The 23,586-nt window shown below is 38.6% G+C and overlaps 1 protein-coding gene across 1 annotated transcript in view; it reads right to left on the reverse strand.

Moving 5' to 3' along the window:
• Positions 1 to 3,622: 3,622 nt before the first annotated feature.
• bco2l (beta-carotene 15, 15-dioxygenase 2, like) overlaps positions 3,623 to 23,586 on the reverse strand; it is a 37,492-nt gene continuing 17,528 nt past the window's right edge. The window contains exons 6-12 of the mRNA XM_088336422.1: positions 23,088 to 23,228; positions 14,360 to 14,520; positions 14,101 to 14,271; positions 12,930 to 13,067; positions 11,157 to 11,339; positions 6,916 to 7,026; positions 3,623 to 4,812 (exon numbers count right to left, since the gene is read on the reverse strand). Of these exons, the coding sequence (XP_088192548.1) occupies positions 4,696 to 4,812; positions 6,916 to 7,026; positions 11,157 to 11,339; positions 12,930 to 13,067; positions 14,101 to 14,271; positions 14,360 to 14,520; positions 23,088 to 23,228 (1,022 nt within the window). The 3' untranslated portion in view covers positions 3,623 to 4,695. The remainder of the gene's footprint in view (positions 4,813 to 6,915; positions 7,027 to 11,156; positions 11,340 to 12,929; positions 13,068 to 14,100; positions 14,272 to 14,359; positions 14,521 to 23,087; positions 23,229 to 23,586) is intronic.

Raw genomic sequence — 23,586 nt, forward strand, 5'->3', positions numbered from 1 at the left:
GTAGTAATAAACTCGGGGTTACACGCACACAAGCACGCATACAAGCAGACTGTCAGAGAGAGGTTAAGCATGACTGATTAGATTAGGAATTATGAGTTAATTAATGCGTATCTTGGGAGACTCGTGCTGCATGCTTATTAGCGGCGGTCGGCGGCAGGGAATAAAGAACTGTTGTTAATTCCCGATATATTAAATGTGGCCTTACATTAATTCCAACAATATCTCGCCGCCCGGACCGTCATCGTGTCAGGAATGAAAAGCGTTTCAAGCGCCCCAGATAAGCTGTCAGAAAGTAAGATGGAATTCAGTTTGATTGTCCAGAATTGGATCGCGCTAATTCGGAGAAAATCAGGGATACATTTAGCAAAAGCCAGTATGATCGGTGTCATTATAGCTTAAGAATGCTGTCATAATAGAACCATTAAAGCTTTAACTGAAAAAAAATCAAGCGTTAACTCTTCTGTTAAAGAAGGTTCCAAGCCTGAACCCTGAGTTACAACTTTAACTTTGGCTTCAACATTAAATACTGTTGAAAACATAACGCTTCAACCCAATAATCTTAGCTTTAAAGCTTTTTGAACTCTGGAGCGAAATCAGCTTTTAAGCTGCAACTCAGTGTTAATTTAAAGCTTTAACTGCAGGGTTAATGTTAAAATGTAAGGGTAAAGTAATAAAAAAGGGCTGTCAATTGTTGAAGTTTTGACTCAAAAATCCGAATTTAAAGGTATTCCTATATTCAAAAACTTGCAAAATACGTGAAAATAGTAAATGATTTTTGCAAAAATTGTATATATATTTCATGGCTATATCCCAATCGTTTTCCGAGATAATGCATTTTAAATACAGTCTGTCTCGTCTTTGACTTCGTCAACGGTGACGTCATGTGAAGATCAATGGCATCCGAGCAAGCCAATCACCATATTGTTTTTTGTGTTAATCAGTTGAAGCGGTTATGAGTGTTTTATGCCAAGTTTTGGTTGTTTTTGCAGAGAATGCCTAGGGATTTTGTCGCAGGTGGATGCAGTAATGGTAAAACGAAGAGCAAGCAAACAAAACCGGGCTAACTGGCAAAAATAACACGGAGAGTTAACGGTGGCTAACTGAGACTGATTAGCGAATGGCGGAAAAACTGGCTGGTCAACCAAAAACATGCAGGCTAGCCAGGAACCAAGAACAAAAATGGCTACGGCAACAAATGCGAACTCGCCCGGGAATGAACCAATAAACACTGGAGATAATGCAGGTTTCAAGCTTCAGATCAAAATTCTTGCTTAACTTCAGTATTGGCCTAAGAATGCTTGTTTATACTAAAAATGAGTGCTGTAAAATGTAACAATTTAATAGTTTAACTCAAAAATCAAATATTTAAAGTTTCTTAAACTTTGGAGTTAAAGTAGGTTTCGAGCTTCATCTCAAAGTTTTTGTTTTGAGGGTTTAATGTTAAAATTTTAGGGTGGTCAAAGCTTAAAGTCTTAACTCAAAACAATTTAACATCTCATTTGAATCTGGAGTTCAAGCAAGTTTCAGCTCAGAGTTAAAATCAAAGAAGCTTTGATAGTTAAATTAATTAAAAATTAGAGGTGCCAAATTCTTGAACACAAAACAAAATTACATAACTAAATTAAACCTGTAGTTAAAGCCGATTTTTACATTCAACTCAGACCTAAAACTTTGAAGTTTAAACTTTAGCTTAAACATTAAAATCTCAACTAAAAACCAGAGCTGTCCATCACTGAAAGTTTAAAGTTTTGACACAAAGTCATAGCCTTAAGCTAATTTAAACCTGAAGTTAAAGCTGGTTTCAAATATTAACTTTGGAGTTAAAGTAGATTTCAAACCTTATCTCAAAGTTTTTTTTAAGGGTTTAACGTTAAAATGTTAGGGTGGTCAAAGCTTAAAGTTTTATCTAGAAACAATTTAACAGCTCATTTAAATCTGGAGTTCAAGCAAGTTTCATCAGAGAGTTAAAGTTAAAGAAGCTTTAACTTTAGCTTAACCATTTAAATGTTAAATTCTTAAAAATTATTGATGCCAAATGCTTGAACGCAAAATAAAGTCATATAACTAAATTAAACCTGGAGTTTAAGCCGATTTTCACCTTCAACTCAGACCTAAAACTTTGAAGTTTAAACTTTAGTTTAAACATTAAAATCTCAACTAAAAATGTGAGCTTTCCATCACTGAAAGTTTAAAGTTTTGACACAAAGTCATGGACTAAAGCTAATTTAAACCTGGAGTCAAAGCTGGTTTCAAAGATTAACTCAGAATTTCTCCAATTTCAGCTCTTACTTTAAAATGACTTCTGAAACACACTGTATGTTTAAATACTTACTACCATGTGTTTTCTATCAAATTTAAATTGTTCATTTAAATGTCGAATTATCCTTTTGTTTATTCATTTCTCACTTGAGTTTTATAACTCTCTTTTTGACAGGGGTCACATAAAGCTATTCCAGTGGCCACCTATCTAGAAAGGCCGCAGTGGAGTGAGTCACATAACATTTAAAAGGGAGTTTTCGGTGGCGTGCGAGGTGCCAGAGCCCCAAGTCAAGTGAAACTAGTGGCTGGAAATCAATACGAGGGTGAAAACAGCCCGTGGAGTCAAACAGCCAGGACGGCCACCGGCTACTTCATATTCCATCCAGGTTACGGCTAGTCTCGGACGTTCCCTATTACTGTTGTTTTCCTTGCCGTTAATGCCGCATCAAAGTGCTCTTCTTCCCACATCATGTCGGCGTTTAAGTGAATGTCAACCTTGTTTTGCTCATTTCGACAGCCCCCAATATTTGCCGGGCCGCCTCCCGGGAGGCTATCGAGCGGTCGGATCCATTTGTTTTTGCGGCCCTTTTCTCCCGCGCCGTCCATTTCTATCGCGTTACTTTGACAGAATTGAATTTGCTCCGATGCATTTTGATCTCTCCTAAGTGGACGCTCCGCCGTGTCGTGTTTCAAGTGCGGGCGACAGAGCGAAAAACACTTCAGGTTTAAACAGAAAAGAGGGAAATAGATTTGACTTTATTGTTTCGTGCTGGCATTTCTTTACGTGATTATGGGAAAGATTTGTCCTTCAAATGCTTCTGTTGGGGTCATGGTTGAATGTAATTGTCATTGGGAGCTATGAAAACACTTTACAGTTCATAATGAAAGTATGGGCCCTCCGATAACTTCTTGTCATATTGCCACATTTCACACTTCAAACTTAAAGCTAAAAAACGGAATATATTTTCTGAGAATCAACACCATGTGAGACACAATTGTAAAGTGGAACCGATATTTTTTCCAAAGTAAGTGTTGAGAAAATATTGTTCTCTCAGCTCAGCCGACTGACTCCAGAAGTTTCTGTATAACTTCTAAATGATCCAACGTTGACCTGAATGACTGACAATGACAGAGTAAACCTGTTTGTCACTAAGTCTCAGTTTAAATGAACCGGCTCTCTGGTGGGCTCAGAGTTCTGTGAACAAAGACGGACAGTATTATGAATACCAAAGAACACACCAGGATGGTCCAGAAAAAAGGTGTGGAAAAGTTCAAAGCAGGAACGGAATACAAGAAGATTTCACAACATTTGTACCCCTCCCAGAGCGCTGTGCGATCGATAATATCAAAATGGAGAGAGCCAGTCATAACTCAAAACTTTTGGCCAAAACATTAAGAAAAATAAGAGATGCAACAAGACACCCATGATCACATTGGGTTACTTGGAGGTAGTCACAGCAGAGGTGGGACAATCTGTGCAAAAGACAACCTTTCGTCATACTCTGCATAAATCTGCTCTTTATGGAAAAGTGGAAAATAGAAAGCCTTTTCTGAATGATTACCATAAAAAGGGCCTTAAAGTCATATGGGAGACCTAAATATTATGTGGAACAAGGTCCTCTGGTCAGACAAAGATTGAACTTTTTGGGCTGAATGCAAAACGTTACATTTTGGCATAGAAGTAATATTCCACATCACCCTGAATACATCAAGCCCACTGTCAAACATGGTGGTGGCCGCATCATCGAAGTTGTTTTTCTTCAGCAGGGACTAGAAAACTTGTAAGACTAAAATGGATAGAGCAATATACAGGGCCATCCTGGCAGAAAATTTGTTGGAGTCTGCAAAAGATCTAAGAACATGGCACATGTTCACCTTCCAACATGACAAAGACCCTAAATATAAAGCAAAATCTCTGAAGGAATCGTTTGAAACTAACAATATAAAGTGGTTAAAATGGCCAGGCCAAATTTAAGACCTCAATACCATAAATCATTTAAGGAGAGATCTAATAATCCTGTGCAGAAACGATCACCATTAAACCTTTAATAATTTAAGCTCTTTTGTAAGGAAGAATGGGCAAATATTTCAGTTTCAAGATGTGCAAAACTTATAAAAACTTACCTTAAAATCCCTGTGGCTCTGGTCGCAGCAAAAAGGAGGTTGAACAAATTATTAAGTCAAAGTGGGGCAATATTTTTGCAATGCCTCCTTTTTTTTTGCGCAGTATAAATTGTTGACTAAATCGGGTTCCATTCACGATTGTGTCTCACATGCTGTAAATTCTTAGAATTTGTTTTTAGTTTTTTATCTATAAATTTGAATCCTGAAATATGTCTCAAGGGTTTTGGGGGGCCAATACTTTTACAAAGCATTGTACATGTTTATTTTGGCTTATCTCCATCTTATTAGTTCTTAATATGATTCCTGGAGCTTCTAGCCCATGAGATTGAAGACACCGTGGGTCCCGTAGGGGATGTTGACAGGGACCTCTGCTCTGGCCAGCTCGGTAAAGGTCTTAGCATCCAGAACAAGAAGGAATGTGCTTTTGTCCTGGAAAAAAAAAAAAAAGTTAGGCTTTTCTTCCCACTAAAAATACATTAAAGCTAAATAATGTTTTTTCTCCGGGTCGGTGTATCGCCTTTCGCTTCATGATAATTTTGATTCGGTGGTAGCAGATTTAATTCACTACAAAACAGAGTTATTCAGTAAACAATAAAGGATAAAAGTCTTGATGGACCCATTAAGAACATTTCACTGTGCATAATGGGAGCACAACTTATCGAATGTCAGGTTCTGGCATGGCGGGAGAAGCAGATCCCATAAAAATGATTTATGATTAAGGAATATGTATCCGATAGCGTACAGAAACAGAACAACAAAGTTTACTATGATCTTGGGAAAGCATGGACTGGTCTTTGTTTCTTCAGAAGAATAAAAAATAATTCCTGATCATTTAAATAAGTTGAGTGTTTTATCACCGTTTATGGATCATTGATTTCATTATTGCTAAGACTGCAAGGGCTTGTGTCAACAAGGTCCTTTTATGCTTTTGTGTGATTCCATTTTCCTTTGTCATGTAAATAAATGTAATTTTGTTAGCATAACTGTCAACCTGTACGGTTTTGCCGTATAAAGTACGTTTTTTATGCATTTTAAGACGAGTATGACGTACAAGGAAATCTGTGCGAAAAACATACATTTGTCAATGATGGGTTCCATCTCATATACACCGACTATCACGAAACGGCAAATCAATCAAATCTAGCGAGTTCGCCGCGGAAGCCTCTATCTCGGTATAGTTTTTTTCATTGCAAACGAAGCTTGCAGTTTGATGCTACTGTGCGCAATCGTCTGCCGCTTTGGGATTTCCCATCATGCATCATTCCTAAAAAAAAATATGGTGTACGATTATTTTGTATTTTTTACGGGGAAATACGACAGTTTGTACGGGCATGGAGCCGTCGAGGATGACAGGTATGTGTTAGTATCAAACTCGTTATTTATTTGTGTGTCTCTACAGTTTCATTCTGGAGCGATAAATCATTATCCATATCAATGAACTGAAAAATCGATAAATTTAAGCTAAAATTAAAATATGCTTAGAGTATTGCTTCCTTCATGATGAATGTTAAAGACAATATGAGGCTACGTCGAATTAATTTGGGTGGGAAACAGTGAGCCCTACCTGCTGGCTGATTAGAGTAGGTAACTACCGCATTAAATAGATATAATTTAAAACAATTTACTCTGCATTTGGTTTAAAAGGTCCTCTCCCGAGCCCTTTCTTTTGAATAAATCTCCAAGGTTACAAAAATCAGATCTGCCCAAAAGGGTGTGGTGATCAAAGAACAGTACAATTATTGGCTGGTAATGACAATGATGGAAACAGTGCATAATAATCCAAATTTTGAACATGTATCTATATCTCTCTTATGTGTGTCTACTGTATCAATATCACTTTTTCTCTTTTTCTCACTCTTTCTCTTTCTCTATTTCTCTTGGTCTTCCTATCTCTCTTTTGCTCTCTCTCTCTTTCTCTCTCTCTCTCTCTCTCTCTCTCTGTCTCTCTCTCTCTCATCCCAGCTATCTCCGGGCAGTGGGCAGGGGACACCCTGAGCTGGTTTCCAGCCAGTCGGGAATGTGGGAGGAAACAGGAGTGACTGGAAGAAACCCACACAGGCATGGGGAGAACATGCAAACTTTACAAGGGGGGTTGCGGTAGTACACACTATCGCTCTATATTTGTCACACACGCCATCTCTCCATCTATTTCCCTCTCTCCCTCTCTCTCTCCCTCGCTCTCTGTCTCTCTCCCTCTCTCTCTCCCTCGCTCTCTGTCTCTCTCTCTCCCTCTCTCTCTCTTTCTCTCTCTCTCTCTCACTCTCTCTCTCTGTCTTACTCCCTCTCAGTCTCTCACTGTCCATCTTTCTCTCTCTTTTCTCCCTACCTTTCTCTCTGTTTTCATCCCTCTTTCTCCCATTTCTTTCTCTCTTTCCCTCTGTGGTTCTCTTACTCTGTCCCTCTTTTGCTCTCTGCTATTATCTATTTATCCCAGAGTGACTAGTTGAAAGGCAGGACTGGATATAAAACAGGTGAGCTCTGTTGCAGGTGCTAACTTCACAGTTTATCCTATTTCTATAGATGCGAACTCACTTCCCGCGGTGTGATAATAACCGACAACACAACTCCGTCGTCTTCTTCGGTGGCCTCAGGCCTAGCAACGAAGACAGGCTCAGACGGGAACAAGCCAGGATACCGCCACACCTAAACAGTAAAAAAAAAGCGATAACATGTTTTATGTAACGCAAACAAAAGTCAACTTTGCTAAAAATATTAACACATCACACTAATTTATGGGTCTCAAACTTAATTTTGGGGGGGGCCACTAGAGCTAGGGTCTGGGTGAGGTGGGGTCAAATCAGGTTTTCAAAAAAAAAAAATCGATTAAAACATTCCACTGTTCTCAAATACATTTTTCCTTTATAAAAAGATATCAAAGTAAAGTAACTATAGCCTACTCGGTGAAAATCTTCATTGCACTCAATGTATAACTTGTATTCAATCGTATGAAATCCTTTATAGTAAAATCCTTCAGACTTTACAACTATATTAGAATAACTAAGAAGGTATATAGGTCAAAAACAAAAATGATTCAGCAAATAGCTAATTTAGTCTGTTTGCTGCACAAAATGAGTTTCAAAATATAACAAAGGATTATTATGAGAATAAATCAATTTTACTTAAAAATATTATATTAAGGTGGGGGACTCCATCAAGGTGGCCGCAAGGGCCCACAGACTGTACATTTGAGACTCCTGAACCTAACTTTCCCTCTAACTGACCAAAATTCGGCCAAAACTGACCAAACTCTAACAAAAGGTTCCGTTGCTGGTTTTGAAGTAAGTTTAGTCAGTTTTTCTGAATATTCAAAATTTAAACTACCGATATTGCAACATTGCAGAAAGAAAAGGAAATGGTATGCACAGATTGACAGGAGGCGGTGATACAGCTCATGCTCATCTGTCCCAGTTTTTTTTTTCCCAATAATTATTGAACAATTCACTGGGTTCAAAAAGGACACACTCGATTATGGTTCACCAATATGTGCAGAATGTCTACTTTATTGTTACCGTTTTTTGTTTACATAAATAAAATCTTAGCAAACATTTGCGTAAAATGTGCTTATGTTCACAAGCTGTGATTTTCGAAATACCTCCAATTTTATAGATCAGAAAAAATTGACATCCAAATAATGAATGCAAGACATTTCAGCTAGCTAGATAACTCAAGAAGCTAGCATAGCAGTAAACATCTTTGCCTCACTTATTTCCCAGACTTTCTTCCTCAGACTAATTCTGAGATTCATATCAAGCTAATAGCAATAGGAAGCGCAATGGCATGCACAAATAGACATCAGATGGTGCTAGAGCTCCGGCCCTTTCGCATACTTTTTTTCTTTTAGAAAAACCTTCACATCTATCCCTTACGGCACAGGTGTCAATCAGGCGGCCCGCGGGCCAGATCAGGCCTGCTAAGGGATGGAATCCAGCCCGAGAGACAACACTCAGAGAAGCACAAGAGAAAAACAAGCTGCAGGTTGAAATATGTTGCCAAAGCCACGTGCCTCTCACAAAGACACTGTACTTGTATTTATTTCTCTCTCTCTTTCACACTTTTTCTCCCACTCTCTGTCTCTGTCTCTTTCACTCTCTGTGTCTCTCTTTTTCTCTTCCTTTGTTGCTCTTTGTCTCTTTCTCTCTCTGTGTCTTAACTTCGAACTTCATTTTTTTCGTTTCTCTCTTTTCTCTTTCTCTCTTCCTACCCTTTGTGCTTTCTTTTCTCTTTTCTCTCCTTCTGCCTTTTTATTTCTCTTTGGATTTCTTTATTCCTCTCCCTTTCTTTCCCCCTCTCTCACAACTTCTGTTTTTATCTCTTTTGGTTATAATGCTCTCTTCTTCTCTCTCTTTCTTTTTCCCGCCCTCTCTCTTCTTTTCCCTTCCTCTTTCTCTTATTTATTTATCTCTCTTTTTCTTTTTCTTTAATCTACTAGTCCGGCCCCCGACAGAATGTTTGTTCTATCGTGTGGCCCCCGATTTAAAATGAGTTCGACACCCCTGCCTTACGGAGAGGGTCTCTATTTGTTGTATATATATATTTTTGTTTAAAATCAAGGTAAAAAGGAAACAAAATTGGTTGCAAACATTTCTACGAGTTGTGTAAAAAAGTGCATTTGATTAAAACCTGTAATTATTGTGAAACTACAATTATGTCTAGTAAAACCCAAATTAGAATTCACGATTTACGACCTGGAAGCTTACATTCCAATGAACATTCTTGCCCTACTTCTTTTACTTATATTCTTATCACAGACACATTTGGAAAAACAAAAGTGTTACCTCGTATAAAGTTCCAATCAAGCTAATAGCAGTAGGAAGTGCAATGGCATGCACGGATTGACAACAGGTGGTGCTAGACCCCCTGCCCCTTTAGCTTCCTTTAGAAATACTCGTTTTTTCATTATTATTTAAGCGTTTACTGAGGTCAATAATGAATGATTTGGTCTTTTAGAAAACGTTTCAGGTTGTCTAGCTTTTTTTTGTAAATATGTTTGTTATATCAAACACAATACTCTAGAAAAAGATATGGAGCAAAGTTTACCAGAGTTGGTTAAAATGTACAAATGTTCAAAAGGTACATTAATTGTAAAGCCTCCGATTTTTTATTTTTTTTAATTGAAAAGACTAGCTAGCTGATCAATTTTTTTTTGATCAGCTAGCTGGCTAACCTGAGAAGCTAACATAAAAGTAAACATTTTTATCCCAATAATTTTGTCTTTTCTTCCTCTGGATACCAATGAAATAAAAAATTGACTCATCTTAAATTTACCTTGTACATAAAATCCAGCTAATAGCAGGAGAAAGAAAAACGTCACGCACGGATAGACATAAGGTGGTGATAAACTTCCTGCCCCTGTCCTCTTTTGAATTTATATATATATTTTTTTTACAATAAAAAAACTTTTAGTTAAATCATCACTGTCTTGTTTTTTTTTTTTTTTAAGTTTTACCACTAAAGTGACTAAACGTTTTGCAGAATGTCCAAAATTTTTTGTAAATGTTTCGGATCGCCTAACGTGCATGACTCCCCATTTCCCGTAAAATAAAAGGCTTGCGTGAGAACGTCACGCGTTTGGGTCTTGACGGAATGACCTATATTTTGTGTTTACGATGTCTGTGTATCGTCTGTTATTGCAATATCTGTTGCAGCCTGGTCATCCATTACCTCATGTGCGGTCCCTTCTTAAGGTTTCTTTATTTTCCTCACACTGAGGTTTTTGAGTTTTTCCTTGCCCTCATATAGGTTTTAGATCAGGGAATGGTGTCTTAATGGTCTGTAGTTTGTAATACTCAATGGTCTGTGCAGCCCTTTGAGACTCCTTCTGATAAAGGGCTATACTCAACTCTCTTAAGTTACTACGGGAGGTACACACATTTTACGATGTATATTCATATTAAAATGGGACAGAGGCTCTGGCATTATAATTTCATAATTTCATTCATTTTATCAAATAACCAAATGTTACACAGCGAAATAAAAATGTGCAGTGCCTCAGGAGGTAGAGCGCTCGTCTTGGGATCAAGAGATCACAGTTCGAATCCCGGCTCATCCGCGTTACATGTCGAAGTGTCCTTGGGTAGGACACTGAACCCCTAATGCCCCTGATAAGCAGGTTAGCGCCTTACATGGCTGCATGGCCGCTATTGGGAAATGTGAAGCACATTGTTTGGGGCGGCAGTGGGTCAGGAGGTAGAGAGCTCGTCTTGGGATCAAGAGATCGCAGGTTTGATTCCCGGCTCCTACGTGTTACATGTGGAAGTGTCCTTGGGTAAGACACTGAACCCCTAATACCCCCAATAAGCAGGTTAGCGCCTTACATGGCTGCACGACCGCTATTGGGAAATGTGAAGCACACTGTAAAGCGCTTTGGGAAGTCGTTGACTTGAAAAGCGCTATATAAATGCAGATCATTTCATTTCATTTCAATTAGCTTTAGTCTGGGGACCCGGTTTGGCATTTTTCTTGGATTTTGTCCTAAACTAAATGAGTAGATCCCCTCAAAATAATCTAAATATTCAGCTTTTATGGCTCTTTGTGTCAAAAAGGTTCCTGACCCCTGCTCTAATAACTGCCATATTTGACCAAACTAAAGTTTCACCTCCTACTGAGATTCAAATCAAGCTAACAGCACTCAGAACAGAAATCCACCGAAACCACTCACGTATCCTTCTTCTCCGAAATGTATTTTCTGTTCACTGTACCGAAGTCTCATTTCTACCTACTGTGATGATGGCGTGTCAAAACAAATCTTAGAAATATGAATTTTTTCGGGGGACCTTAAGTTCTTTGGTGTGGACGTCCATCTTGAGGAGAGAATCACTGAAGACGTGTCCGAAGCCGCACGAGTAGAAGTAGCGGTAAGGTCGTCCGTTGTAGTGTTCGTAGTTGATTTGCGGGAATTCTAGGCCGCCGTATTGGAGCAGGTCGTCGTTGTGGAGTTCCTCGTGCGTCAAGTAAACCTAGAATATGTCAAGGTTTCACATTGAGGTTTTCGAGTTTTTCCTTGCCCTCATGAAGGTTTTAGATCAGGGGATGGTGTATTGATAGTCTGTAGTTTCCAATAGTCTGTGGTCTGTGCAGCCCTTTGAGACTCTTTGTGATCAAGGGTGTCACAAATAAACATAACTTGACTTGACTTGACTTCTTTTCTATTCTATTCTATTCTATTCTATTCTGTTCTATTCTATTTCATTCCAATCAAGCAAATTGGTTCAGAGTCCCCAGTACCCCAGGTAAAAACAGTAAAATAATAAAATAGCGTATAGTGAGTACTACTTATGTGTCATATCCGGGTATATAAAATAACGTTATATAAATAGATTAAATATGATGCATATAAAGAAAAAAAACTAAATCAAAAAGCAACTGAATGAGAAACAGCTTCTTCCCAAGAGCCATTACCACGCTGAACTTCCATCTACAGCGTTCGTGGGCATAATGTTCTGTACAAATGCTACTGTGAACATGCACATACTTATTATAGAGATGTTAATATATTGTTTAATACAATTTTATCCAGTTACCCATTTTTATGTTTTAAATTTGTTGTACTTGCGCTGAAAGGAAAAGCGATCTTGACTCGTTGTCAGTGTCAGGTTGGGAAGAGCAAAGTGGATTGAATGTTTGGAGAATGGGAAAGTGTGCTCTTGATCTAGCTTTGGTTTATAGCTAGCTAGCTATAACAGAGAGAGAGAGAGAGAGAGAGAGAGAGAGAGAGAGAGAGAGAGAGAGAGAGAGAGAGAGAGAGAGAGAGAGAGAGAGAGAGAGAGAGAGAGAGAGAGAGAGAGAGAGAGAGAGAGAGAGAATAGAGAGAAAGGGATAACTAGAGATAACTAGATGAATAGAGAGACAGAGAGAAATATAGATTAGGAGAGATAAAGAGAGAGAGAGAAAAAGAGAGAGAGAGAGAGAGAGAGAAAGAGAGAGAGAAAGGGATAGCTAAAGAGAAAGGGATCACTAGATAGATAGATAGATAGATAGATAGATAGATAGATAGATAGATAGATAGATAGATAGATAGATAGATAGATAGATAGATAGATAGATAGATAGATAGATAGATAGATAGATAGATGGATGGATAGAGTAGATAGAAAGGAAAGCCTTCCAATTTTAGATATGGTTTTCGACTTACAGTACTGAGCTTATTTCACTACACCTAGTTTTTAATTGTTTTTATATTTATACTTTTCTTCATTTTACTAGAAAAAAAAGTTGAAAATGTATTCAATCAAGTAAAGCTCATTTTGAGTACAGTATTTGTTTAGTTTTTTGAATGAAATATAGTACTTAAAATTACTACACGTGGCATATTTTGCTAGATCCCTGGTACTTAAGCTATCATAAAAAAAGCTGTATAATAATTGACTTACCTTCATTTGACCATTGTTAATAATTCTGTTATTTTGCATCCCTACCCAAAAGCTTCCCTTATTTTGTAGTTAAATTACCCACACGGCATAGTCATTGACTCCATTGATTTCAATTTCGATTCGGTCTGCAACTCTGAAATGAGGTTAACGATATCATAAATCGGTGACGGACGTTACCTCTCCAGGTTTGGTCATGGTGGCCGTGGCTTTGTAGATGTGCGAGGTGACCAGGTTTTGGTCCAAAGGGGTCGATTTGTCCACGTTTAGGGGCAGGACGTATCTCCTTGGCAGGTTTCTGCACAATGAGTTGTAAAACTGAAGAAAACAAACACAAAGTAGAATTACTCCAGTGAGAACAATGAAGAAAATTAGGTGTAAGACAATGGGTTGTAATCCGGCCCAAGAGACTACACTGAGAGAGGCGCAAGAGAAAAATGAGCTGCAGTTTGAAATATGTCTACTTGATGTCAGCCAAGCCAGTACGAAAAATACAGTCAATACAGTATTGAATCACCGATAGAAGATTGTTTCGGCTGCTTGGAGTGATCGGTGGTCGAGAGCTCGAGTGCCCAATTTGGCCGCCAGGGGGCGCTGGAGACCCCACAAAAGGAAATTAATTATGCAAGTCAATTATGCAACAATGATGCTATTTCCAAGGAAAAAGTATTGGTATCTGTTCAGTATCGATTGATTCTATCCCGTATTTACTTTGATCAGATTGACAACCAAATTCCTGGTATTGTCATGGTTGTCGATTGAGAGCACCTGTGACTGCTCAATTGGCGCCAACAGCCCTGAGAGCTGATTGGCTAATGGACTATTTTTAAACCCCCGGCTTTCAAGAGATCCCTGTCAGATCGTTATGCGAACCGTTGCTCCGAGCTTGGCAAGTTCTCACGTTCAGATTTTGTTCCTGTCCTGTTTTTTTCTCTGCCTGATCCCCGGTGCCAACCTGACTCTGCCCCGTTCTGCCTTCCCGTTATCTGACCTCTTTTGCCCCGCTACCTGCCTGACACCTGTTGCTGACCTTGTTTCCGAACTTGACACCGCCCTGGCTCTCCCGTCCCGGTTAACGACCTGTGTTTCCTGCCAATCTTCGACCACCCTCGCTCGACACGGAAGTGCCACTTTCGCGTTCCCGCCACCTGCTACCCGTGTCTGTCGATCCTCGGATCGTGGAAGAAAGCCCTTCTCTCCCTCTTATCAATAAAACTGAGTAAAAGAACACTACTGGGTCCTATCTCCGTTCCTGGTGCGTGACAGGTATCACCCACCCTTACTAATGACAAGGCTGAAAAGCACAAAACCGATTTTAAAAGATGTTCCCTGCCGAGGAACAGGAACCGACCTTGTCCATTTCCTCTCCCGAGCCTCTGCGAAGGTTCTCCAAGGTGAAGTCGCCGATGACCTCGCCGTCATCCCCGCAGCACATGTCCATAACCAGAAGGCCGTCGTCCTCGAAGGCGTTGATCTGATGCAACGTGAACATCGGAGCTCCACGGTACTTCACTTCGCTCTCCTGCAGAATCGTACCGTCTCACTTATCATGTTCCCGTTTTCTTTTCGCTTCCTGTGAGTTCTTCAGCAGACGGCGTCCCGTCACTCACTTTGCCGGTATGCAGGTTAACCAAGTGGAAGATGGTGTCGTAACGCGGCTCCCAGCTCATGACTTTGTGAAAACTTTTCCCTTGGATGCGGTAGAGCATGAACTTGAGAAGGTCCAACTTGATGGGCTGCTCCACAAACACGATGTAGTTCTCCGACATGACTGCAAAAGATATTACCGCACGTTTGTAGTCACTTTAACGGTGAATACGATGAAACGATATCGTTGGGGTATTTTCTTTATCCTCTGTAAGGAACGACTCATCTTACTGCAGCTGGTTGGGGTGTAAAAGTCTCCTTGTAAAGTCTGAAGGATTTTATACATTTGACTACAAAGGATTTTATACGATTGAATACAAGTTTTTTATTGAGTGCAATGAAGATTTTAGTGGGCTATAGTTCAATGACAGGTCATGCCGTTCCAAATACAGAAGATTTTGACTAGCGAATTTTGGTAACAGTACTCTGACGGAGGACGGCAGGCGATGTTTTGAGAACGATGCCCTGATGATGTAGAAACGCTCGGTGTTGTTTTGAGTTTTTAAGACATCGCGACTCCCGGGGGGGGGGGCTTCCTTGGCACGCCCATGGGAGGAGTCGAGACGCCATCTTGCGGGGAGACGTGGGCCGAGAGGAAAATGCTGGAGAACTTCAGAGAGGGCTTGGAAGAGACTCCGACGACACTAGTTCGACTAATTCGTCTGATTTCGATGAAGTTCACCTAGTTAAATTGTTAAAGAAATTAACTCTGGCCCCATGTGACCATGTCAGCTTTTCTTGTTCATCTTTTCCATCAAGAAACGAGCGCGCATTGTTGAGTGAATGTAGGTTGTGTTTGGTTAATGGAGTCAGATAACTAATTCGAACAATTTGGTAAAAGACACATTTTAATATTTAATTCCTAACAAGTCCTATGTTGGTTTTAGACAATTCTCAAGAAGTTATTTCATTTAATTTCATTCATCGCGATATTTAGTGCAATAATACAGCACTATCTCTCATACTCTAGCTCTTGATGGCTTTAGCTCTCGGTTGCTCTATCTCTAGGTAGCCAGAGGTCTAGCTCTAGATAGCTTCATCTCCTAATAGCTTTAGAACAAGCTATCACTAGCTAAAGGTAGCTTTATCTCTCGATACAGAACACTAGCCTTAGATTTAGATTGTTTATGAAGTAGATACCTCTCGCACTAGGTAACGCTAGGTTGAGCTCTACCTCTATTCACAAATTTGAGTGAGTGGCTGGTTATTTAATTCATTGCACTACTCAGTAAAAAGTACAGTCTTACTGTCTCTAGATCAGGGGTCTCAGACTCGCGGCCCCCGGGCCAACTGCGGCCCCTAGAACGATAATTTGCAGCCCGTCCTAATATGAAAGTTATTAATGTTAGTGCGGCCCGCAAAAGTGATATTAACGACACTTGTTGTGTGCGCAGCTGAATGAACCAATCACGGTTAGGTATATGGGTCTGGTGGGTGGGAGCTGAATGAACCAATCACGGTTAGGTATATGGGTCTGGTGGGCGGGACTTCGGCTAGCTCCATCTAGAGTCTAGATAATAATAATAATAATAATAATAATTGCCTTGTATTGTCATTCTGTGTAACAATGTACACAGAACGAAATGTCGATTGCATCTGACCCGTTGTAGCGAGCCGATGCAGCCGCAGCCAACAGAGGGCGCCGCCGACCACTTTAGATGGAGCTAGCCCTACCTAGCTTTACCCCCAGATTGCGCTAGCTCTCGATAGCCCTACCTTTTCCCGTGTATAACCAAATCCCTACCTCTAGAAAAGCTAACTCTTGCTATAGATATCTCAAGTTAAAGCTCTGTTTATTTCTGGGATATGCTTGATTGAATTTGATTAAATGATATGTTTATTGCAACAATACAGTCCTATTTTCTAGTGACAGTCTCCTTGTAAAGTCCTATGTTGGTTTTGGATGATTTTCAAGTAGTTATTTCATTTACTTTCATTTATTGCAATATTTATTGCAATAATACAGCACTAGCTCTCAAACGCTATCGCTTGATTGCCCTATCCCTTGGTTATTCTAGCCTAGGTAGCCAGAGGTCTAGCTCTAGATAGCTTTATCTCCTGATAGCTTTAGAACAAGATCGCACAAGCAATAAAAAGCTCTATCTCGAGGTAGCTCTACATCTACTGAACGCTAAACTTGGCTTTAGATCAATTATAAACTAGATACCTCTCGCCCTAAGTAACGCTAGGTTGAGCTCTACCTCTATTCACCAATTTTTGGGAGTGGCTGGTTATTTAATTCATGGCAACATTCAGTAAAAAAGTCCTATCTGTCTCCAGATGGATCTTGCCCTATATGGCGTAATACCTAACTATAGACAGCTCTAGCCCTAGAGCTTTAGCCCTAGATGGCTCTAGCACAAGGTAGCCCTATGTCTAGCTTTTGATGGCTTTGACTTGGATAGCTTTAGCACAATATAGCTCTACAGCAGGGGTGTCAAACTCCTTTTAACTCGGGGGCCACACGATAGAACAAACCTTCTGTCGGGGGCCGGACTAGTAGATTAAAGAGAAAGAAAAAGAGATAAAGAAATACGAGAGAGAAGGAGGGAAAAGTTGAGAGGGCGGGACAAAGAAAGAACAAGAGAGAGAGGGAGAGAGCGTGAGAAACAAAAGATAAGTCGTGAGAGAGGGGGAAAAGAAAGGGAGAGGAAGAAAGAAATCCAAAGAGAAATAGAAAGACAAAAGGAGAGAAAAGAGAAAAAAAGTGCAAAGGGTATGAAGAGATAAATAGAAAAGAGAAAAGAAAAAAAGGAAGTCAGAGCAAAAGAGGTTCAAAGACACACAGAGAGAAAGAGACAAAGAGCAACAACAGAAGAGAAAGAAAGAGACAGAGACAGAGTGGGAGAAAAGGGGTGGAAAAGAAAGAGAGAGAGAGAGAGAGAGAGAGAGAGAGAGAGAGAGAGAGAGAGAGAGAGAGAGAGAGAGAGAGAGAGAGAGAGAGAGAGAAATAAATAAAAGTACAGTGTCTTTGTGAGAGGCACCTGGCTTTGGCAACAAGTTGACATATTTCAACCTGCAGCTTGTTTTTCCCTTGCGCTTCTCTGAGTGTTGTCTCACGGGCCGGATTCAATCCCTTGGTGGGCCTGACCTGGCCCGCGGGCCACCTGCTTGACACCTGTGCTCTACAGCTAAATCCCTAGCTTTACATTTTTTTAAACAAGATGCCTCTCACCTCAGGTAGCGCTAGCTTGAGCGCTACATCTGTTTACTAATTTGTGGGAGGGGCTGGTTCTTAAATTCATAGTATTATTTAGAGCAAGTAAACAGTCCTATCTCTAGCTCGAGCTTTAGTTAGCTCTAGCTCTACCTAGCAATATCTCTATAACTAGTAAGATCAAGCTTTACATAGCGCCATGTCTATGTCTAGCTTTAGTTACAGGGCTACCTAGCTTTACCCCCAGGTAGCCCTACCTTTTCCCCTACATAGCCAAACTCTACTTCTAGAAAAACTAGCTCTTGCTATAGATATCTCAAGTTAAAGCTCTGTTTATTTGTGGGATAGACTTGATTGAATTTAATGAATTGATATGCTTATTGCAACAATACATTCCCATTTTATAGTCCTAGCTCTAGGGGGCCCTATAAAGCCCTTACTGTGATTAGCACTACCCGATTAATAGTTCTTGCCTACATAGCTCTAGCTCTATAGAGCTCTATTTTTAAATTTCTTAAGCTCTTAGATAGCGCTAGCCTAGAGAGCCCTGGCTCTAGGTTCAATATATCTCAAACTCTAGGTTTATTTATGTATTGGACTAAAACTATAATTATATAACCCCCAAAAAATGCTTATGGTTTTGACTTTAAAATATGTCAATTACAGTGTAACCTAATTTGTACTTAAATTATCTTCAATTAATTCTCACTTTTTAATATATTTTGACAATTCTATTGTAAATTTGGAAATGTCATCAGAAGTTCTATAATTATTCCATTTTTAAAAGTTTAAAAGAAGTGTAAATCCCCCTAAAAATGATACTTTTTTAAGTCAAACCCTACGTTACAGATGTATGCTAATCTAAAAAGAAATATTCTTGATCAAGGGTGGGCAACTATTTGGAGTTAGGGGCCACATCAGGTTTAAAAATGAGACCTTGTCATGATTGCTGATGCGAAACACCTGTGCACGCTCATTTGGCGCCAACCGCTGCGGGTTCTGATTGGCTCCCTGGCATTATTTGAACCCAGTCCTGTCTGTCCCCTGTTGTCAGTCTGTCTGAGAACCTCAGTGTATACTAGGCAAGCCTTTTTCTCACCTGTCCCGTTTTTCCTCCCATCTGTCTCCGGCTACGGCCTGTTTTGATCCTGACCACGTCTGCTCTCCCGTCCCGACTTATGACCCGTTTTTGATCCCGACCACGTTTTTGCTCTTCTGTCCCGGCTATCGACCTGTTTTACTGTCCTAGACACCGCCATCGCTCGCTACGGAAGATCCACTACCGTGCTCGTATCACAATCCGAGTACATGAGCAACTTGCTTTCCGCGCCTAGCGCAGCCCTTCCTCTTTCCTTTAATAAAACTTGTGAGAAACGTAACGCAATTGGTTCCTGTTCCTGTTCCCATTCTGGTCCTGACAGACCTATCCACTTTGTTTTATTTATGAATGGATATACATGAAGATATTTACGTATAATTTTCCTTTCAAAATAAATTAGTCTCACATAATTGGTTTTAAAGCAATCAAAATTAAATCAATATAATATTAGGTACCTGTTTTAAGTATGTCTTTTGTTGATTAGTTTTGTAGTAATACTGTATTCTTATTTATTTCTTTAGTATTTTTGCAGTTGGATTTTTAATTATTTTTGTAGTAATTTTTAGTATGACTAGTTTTATGTTTGTACTGTTTTTTTTAGTATTTCTGAAGTCGTATTGTTCTAGTATTTCCATAGTATTATTTGCTTACTATTTCTGTAGTATGTAGTATACGCATGGTAAATGTTTTGTTGTATGTCTGTAGTATTTTTGTAATATTTTGTAGTATTACTATAGTTTATTTTTTGCAATATTTTTGTTGTATTTACGTAGTAGTATTTCTGTATTATTTTTGTAGTTTTACTGTCGTTTTATATTTGCAGAATTTTTGTTGTAGTTCTGTAGTAGAATTTTTATAGTATTTCCGTAATGTTTCTGAAGTAATTTCATGGTAAAATTTAGTCATATGTCTGTAGTATTTCTCTAGTATTTTTGTATTTATGTTTTTTACTTATATATCCGGAATGTTTTAGTATTATTTCGTAGTATTTCTATACTAGTATTTTTTTGGTATTTCAGTAGTATTTCCATAGTAGTTTTTTTGTATACATGTGGTATTTCTGTAGTATTATTGTAGTATTACTACAGTTTTCCTTTTCTTTTAGTATTGCTGTAGTGTTTCCATTGTAGATTTTTTTTTTAGTATTACTGTAGTTGTGTTTTTGCGGTATAATTTTGGTAATACTTCTGTAATATTATTTTCGCGGTATTTCTGTAGTAATATTTATTTAGTTATGCTTTTGTATTACAGTATTAGTGTAGTGTTACTTTTGTAGTATTTTTGTAGTAGGTTTTAGCATTTCTATTGTAGTATTTTTGTCATATTAATGTAGTTGTGTTTTTATAGTATTTCTGGGATCATTTTTCTGTAGGAGTAGATTGTATTATATTATTACTGTGGTAGTATTTCAGAGTGAAAGAGAAATAATACTCGAGGTCCCTATTTTCAAGTGCTAAATGGTATATTTTACTGGGAACATAGTTGCCACCAAAAAAAAAACAACATGTTTTTATTAGTAGTACTTGATTTCCTGTCGTCATGATATTAACCAGTTTTGTTTGGAGGGCCAGATTCTAAAGCATGCCGGACCGCGTGTTGCCCCAGGCCGTAGTTTTCCCACCCTGCTCTTGATGCTGTTTTTGGCTCTCAAATATCTAAAAGGATTTTCCACAGGCACAATCAAGGGAATGTGAAAACGGCGCCTGAATATAAACACGTGTCGGTGGGTATAAACAGATTCTCTCGCTAATCTAGCCAAGCATGCAAGTGGGCGACTTAAATCACTTCGAGAAAAAAATAAAATAATGTAGCGTCTATAAGTAGCATCTTCTGGCTGAAATCACCATTGCAGCTCCTTTTGTTGCACGTGCACGTATGTGAAATTCAGAGATGCGCTCAAAAAAACGTTTCATTTTTTATCATTTTGGCGGGTTTGGGTTGGTGTTTGGACTCTATTGTTTCCTATTTTATTCTTGAGTAAAAAGAAAACACAACCATACGAATAGAATTACTCTCTAATACTTATTTCTATCATTTTAAGTATTTATAATTACCTGTTATTATTTTTACGAACTTAAAGGTGGAGTGCGGCATTTGAGGTGTACATAAGAAGTTGAACGTTAAATATTTTCTCTACTAAGTATGCGTTAATAATGCCCCACTGAGTTCAAAGAGCCCTTATGCTTTATATTCCACTGCACCTATCTGTTTTTATTTTTTTTATCAGAGGTGTTTGGGGCGGAACGCATTCAGTTTAAGGAATGGGGGCTGGAGGGTGTGCTGAAACAGGACGTTATGATGGTCCCTGCAGGTTCTTTTCTGTTTTGTTTTGTTAGTGTAGCATAAAAATAATAATAAAAGCCAAACCCAAAAACTCAAAAAAGAAAAAACTTGTTCTTCGAGTGGTTCTAAGAAATGCACATACTTGAACGTACATCATCAATAAGCTGACCGAGGCTCCAATGATAACACAAGCCAGGAGATGGCAACAAAGAGCAAAATATTTAAAATGCCTTATCCTACCATTACAAATATTTAAGTTAGTCATTTTTCTTTTTAAATGATTAATTTCAATAATATTTCTGTAAAATAATATAATAATACTTTTTGCATAAACGTATATCTAGTTTGTTATTTTTCTTATTTTGTAATGTATTTGAATGATCTGGTATTGTCTGTGATTGGTCAACCTCATATAAGACCATGGTCTGCTTCTGGTTTGTGAAAACTGATATTCAATCAAGCCTATCCCACAAATAAACAGAGCTTTAACAATGGCATATTAGCCTGTAGATGCTGATATGCCATTGGCTGAACTTCCTCCCACAATGTCTTTTCTCTTTGTTCAGTTGAGAATGGCATGTTCTTCCAAAAGACTTTGTGAGTCAGCGGCACAATAGTATACTTTTTGTACTGAATGTATTTGAGTATTTTTTTACTGTATTCATTCTCCCCTTAACATCACTGCAAGACTTGGATCTCCAAGGCTTGCAGTGTAGCTAAAGAATAAGCAAAAACATGATAACCATGTAATTGTAGCCTGAAATATAGAAATTCAAAGAAGGCACACTCCTCATTACCCTAATGTAAGCGATCGACAATCGGGGCAATTATTAAGAATGCGATACAAGAAACAAAGTCCCTGCATCCACCCATTAACTCCACCATACCAGCTCAAGTCACGTGACACCAAAAGTAAATAAAATGTCCCTTTTCCTTTGCATTTATATTTATTTGGAATGTTATTCAATCATATATACACACATTATACAAAGTACTGCTTACTGTATATATTTATTTTACTATTTTTATTATGTTTATCTGAGGTACAGGTGCTTTGGAACACATTCAATAATTGCCATAGGTTTCTATTCCCCGCCATACTGCAGTTTCACTTTGCGACCCTCAGAATGGATTTATGTCCCATCTCGTGGGTCCACTGTAATTATGTTTTTAACTAATTTTCAAGACAATTATGGAAGCCTAAAGTGAAGGATAAAGACGATTACGGTAAAAAGGAATGCGAAAAGGCACAGCTGGCTGGAACAAAACACAATACAAAGGCACAGTGACTGACAAAGGGAAGCACAGTGAGACTACAATTGGAATGAGTCATTAATATGGAAGAAGAAAGACAAGTGTAGGCTCAAGCCTGTCAGAACAGACGGGCACCAAAGCACTTCCTATACCCGACGCTCATTCGCACAGGTGTCTTTTGTAAACGAAAAAAAAGATAAAATAGAAAAGGAAAACAGAGAGACAAACAAAAAAGTAAGGAAAAAAGGTAATAGGCTTAGAAAAGAGGAAAAAAATTAACAAATAGAACAAAAAAAGGAAAAAGCAAGAATAAAAGAACATAAAAAGGCAAGAAAGAAAAAGTACAAAGCTAGCGGTGGAGGAAAGAAGGAAAAAGAAAAGGGAAAAGGAAAAAAGATATTCAAAAGTCAACAAAACCAAATTCTCTTGGGAGTAAATGTCAGGATCATGCTTCCCACCAATCAAGAGTTCCCTTCTGTCCACTTATTTCTTCTCTTGTGATTGGTGAATAGGCATTTTTTTCTATTTTTGACTTTATATTATTTTTCTTTTAATTTCCTTTTAGCTTATTAATTCCTTTTTCTTGTTTTCCCCCTTTCTTTTTTCTTTTGATTTTATTTATCTTCATTGGTTTCTCATTTCCAAGCTTTTCACTTACTTTTTTTCTCACTTCTTTCCTTTTTTTTGTCTTTTTTATTTAAATGTTTTTGCTTTATTTCCCCCCTTTTTAATCATTTCATGAATAAAAGTTCAATAATAATTGATCATATTTGGATTGAAGGAACAAAACAAATCTGAAGAGCCTTTTTGGAGCTTTGGTCTTGAGACGAGCCAAAAGACTCGGTTCTCGGAAAGGAAATTAAATTCCTCTCACTCATTTCCACGGATCCATTCTCACCGAAACTGTGATAGTAGGACGGTTTCCTGGGTTGGCTTGCTGGAATGGAGCAGATCACTTTGGCCCCGTAGAGGTCCCCGCAATCCTCGCTGGCCCCCGTCTTCTCGGGTGGGGGCACCCGAACGATATTGTAGAAAAAACCTTGAAAGGACACGAGCGCAATCACAGAAACATAGAAGGCGGGGATTTAGAACATCCAAATCGGAGTTGATACAAGCCTACGTAAACATTAATAATGAATAGGATGCATAATGAATATTCTTATTAAATACAGTCAATACACTGAGGGAATATAAACACATACTCGCCACTTAATTCGGCATATGCACACGTAATGAGATTCAGCACAAAAGAAGCATTAAAAAATAATCATCTGGTTTTAGTGCAACAGTCAGAGAAATTCCGGGGAAAAAAACGGGGAAAGTGGGCCAGCATGGTGGACTAGCCCTTTTGAAAATTGCATGTGTCTCATACAAAACAATATATTATTGAGTCAAAA

The sequence above is a fragment of the Urocampus carinirostris genome, chromosome 5, assembly GCF_059441175.1.
Source record: "Urocampus carinirostris isolate Australia breed hairy pipefish chromosome 5, RoL_Ucar_1.0, whole genome shotgun sequence".
NCBI lineage: Eukaryota > Metazoa > Chordata > Actinopteri > Syngnathiformes > Syngnathidae > Urocampus > Urocampus carinirostris.